Below are 2,350 nucleotides of genomic sequence, written 5' to 3' on the forward strand. Positions count from 1 at the left end.
TAACTTCAAATGAGCTATATGCCTACTGCCGACGGGTGCTCGGCCAACGGGTGCCAAGGATGGTTACTATGGTGACCAATGATTTGAAATAGTGTGGACATAAACTTTTCAAAATATATATGCATTGTTTAATGCAAAAAAAACATCAACTAAGATCGTCTTTCAAAATGAAAGAAATATTAAGTGTTGGTTATTATTAGATACCATTCAATCCCTATGTATTTACATATTATTTTCATAATCATGGGATTGGGCCTGGTTTCATGTTTGCTTTTTGTGGGCATTTATGATGACTCACTCGCAGTGTTTCATTATCAATGGGCCTGTTTTCATTATTTGTTTTGGTGGGTGTTTAATGTTTATGATGTTTCATAATCATTTGTTGTTTATAATCTATTTCCTTTGTTTTGGTGGCTTCCTGGTTCCTCTTGTTATTTTTAAGTCGGTGTATAAACAATATGGTTCTTCAGTTTTCTATTTTACTGTATGTGACAAGACAAATACATTTAAACAGCTAATTATAATACAAGATAGTACAACAAACAAAACTTAAAATGTATTTCCAATACCTCAAATACTTTTTCAAGGAGTCCTTTTCAATGTGACCCTCTCAATTTCTGGGAAAGCATAATGTGGCTTCTAAAATTGCTAAACTGCAATTGAAAGTCCTGTATCGGTGACACTTCCACAACGAACCAATTCATTTCCAACTGGCAGTGTAAGGTTCACATGACTACACATTTGTACAATAGTGCCAGTGTTACTACCTGAGAATGGCCTGGATTTTGCGGGCCATGTGTTTGAGGTGTGGCCTGGACGTGTAGTAGCCACTCCAGTACTGGTCAGCACGGTCAGTATAGGTGAAGAAGTCTCCAGCCAGTGTCGGGATCTGTAGTGCTTCAGTGGCTGTGGATTTCTTGGCCAATGCAGTAAAATAATCACTCAGTGTTCCAAATCTTATCTGGAAAATAAGAAGGAAACATTACTGTGACTATAAATTAAAGGGGCAGAATAAAATTTAATATGATTGGAAATAAAGAGGCAGAGAGAGTTATGTATGTTCCATCTTTAACCCAGTACCCTGCTTACAGGGCGATGTCTGTGAAAATGAGCAGACTTAATTCAGCGGGTTAACAGGGTATCTTTTTCATAAACCAAGACGCTGATTTGACTGTTGCCATATGAAATTTTAACCGTGAAATATTCAGTATTCCTCATAGACCATGAGCAGACATCATCAGTCGGTAGAATGAATATCTCTAATTTTGAAATGATGATTAAGGGTATTTTGAGGGCATATTCCACCATAATGCTGTTTCCACAATGTCATATATATATACATCTAACTACGTACATTTGTATTTTTCATATCTTAAGGTAAATACAACAATATTCTATGATTTCCAATTTTATTTTGTTTCATTTCTACATCATCATCACCTATCTGATGGTTGAGAAAACTGGCCCACCTTTAGTTTATGGAGGATATGCTTATAACTTTAAACCCAGGGAAGCCCACAACAAGATGCTCATCATTCTCATTGTACACTGTTGCATTCCATGCTGTGCTTGGTTGGTGTACACATGTTACCTTTGTGTTCATGCGTGGGTTTGTGTTGATGAAATTCATGAGCTTGGTGAGGTTACCCAACTGCCTATCCCATTCTGTAGAGTATCTGTAGTGGAAGTCATCCCCATGTGGTACCAGTAGAACCCCATGCTGGTATAACTCAGCCTTCTTCTGAAACTGTTCCCACAGTTCCTCAGCCCTTAAAAACACGTGACATATCTCTTACAGTGACAATTTATCACACCAAATCTCTTACATGGAGACAAATGTGAAATTCTCTTACACATTCATAAGGAAAATCTCTTACATAAGGCGAAACATAATAAAAAGATATATTTTTTTTTAACCATGGGGGAATGCAATACAGGAATTCTTGTACACAGAGACAAATGCAACACATGTTACACATCAATTTCTATAATGGGGAGTGCTATGAGGAACAATTTAATCATCTTGTTACAATTCACCCCATGTTATTGATAAATCTCAATACATAAGTGGTGTAAAATCTCACATCCATGTATAAATGTACATCTACTTCTTGATAAACAACATCTGCATGCTATATTGAAACCCCTACTTACAGATAAGCCACGTTGCTGTCGTCAACACGGATGGGTGGCACCTTTTCTTGTCCATAGTAACACTTGCTGTTGATAAAATCCAACTTGCAGCAGACTTGAGGATCAGGGCCACAGGAGAACGGTATAGCATAGGACAGGAAGGGCATCATGTGACACAGACTAGCTGTGGTGTGGGCCCGGTCTACAACAGGAGAAC

At 37.7% G+C, this 2,350-nt stretch overlaps 1 protein-coding gene across 1 annotated transcript; it reads right to left on the minus strand.

Annotated features, from left to right (window-relative positions):
• Nucleotides 1-674: 674 nt before the first annotated feature.
• Nucleotides 675-2,330, minus strand: LOC110444261 (alpha-mannosidase 2-like). Its single transcript, XM_021488653.1, has 3 exons — nt 2,155-2,330; nt 1,592-1,769; nt 675-961 (listed from the first exon to the last, which is right to left on the minus strand). Exons 1-3 carry the CDS (start codon nt 2,301-2,303, stop codon nt 764-766), a joined length of 525 nt encoding a protein of 174 aa, XP_021344328.1. The 5' UTR covers nt 2,304-2,330; the 3' UTR covers nt 675-763.
• Nucleotides 2,331-2,350: the final 20 nt, after the last annotated feature.

This window comes from Mizuhopecten yessoensis, unplaced genomic scaffold (assembly GCF_002113885.1).
Source record: "Mizuhopecten yessoensis strain PY_sf001 unplaced genomic scaffold, ASM211388v2 hete_36075976, whole genome shotgun sequence".
In the NCBI taxonomy this organism is placed as follows: domain Eukaryota; kingdom Metazoa; phylum Mollusca; class Bivalvia; order Pectinida; family Pectinidae; genus Mizuhopecten; species Mizuhopecten yessoensis.

Excerpts from the sequence above, each read along its gene's own strand:
- LOC110444261 (XM_021488653.1), bottom strand. The coding sequence starts at position 2,303 with ATGATGCCCTTCCTGTCCTATGCTATACCGTTCTCCTGTGGCCCTGAT. Across the intron at positions 1,770-2,154 it reads GACAGCAACGTGGCTTATCT|GGCTGAGGAACTGTGGGAAC; the intron begins GTAAGTAGGGGT and ends CGTGTTTTTAAG. Across the intron at positions 962-1,591 it reads ACCCACGCATGAACACAAAG|ATAAGATTTGGAACACTGAG; the intron begins GTAACATGTGTA and ends CTTATTTTCCAG.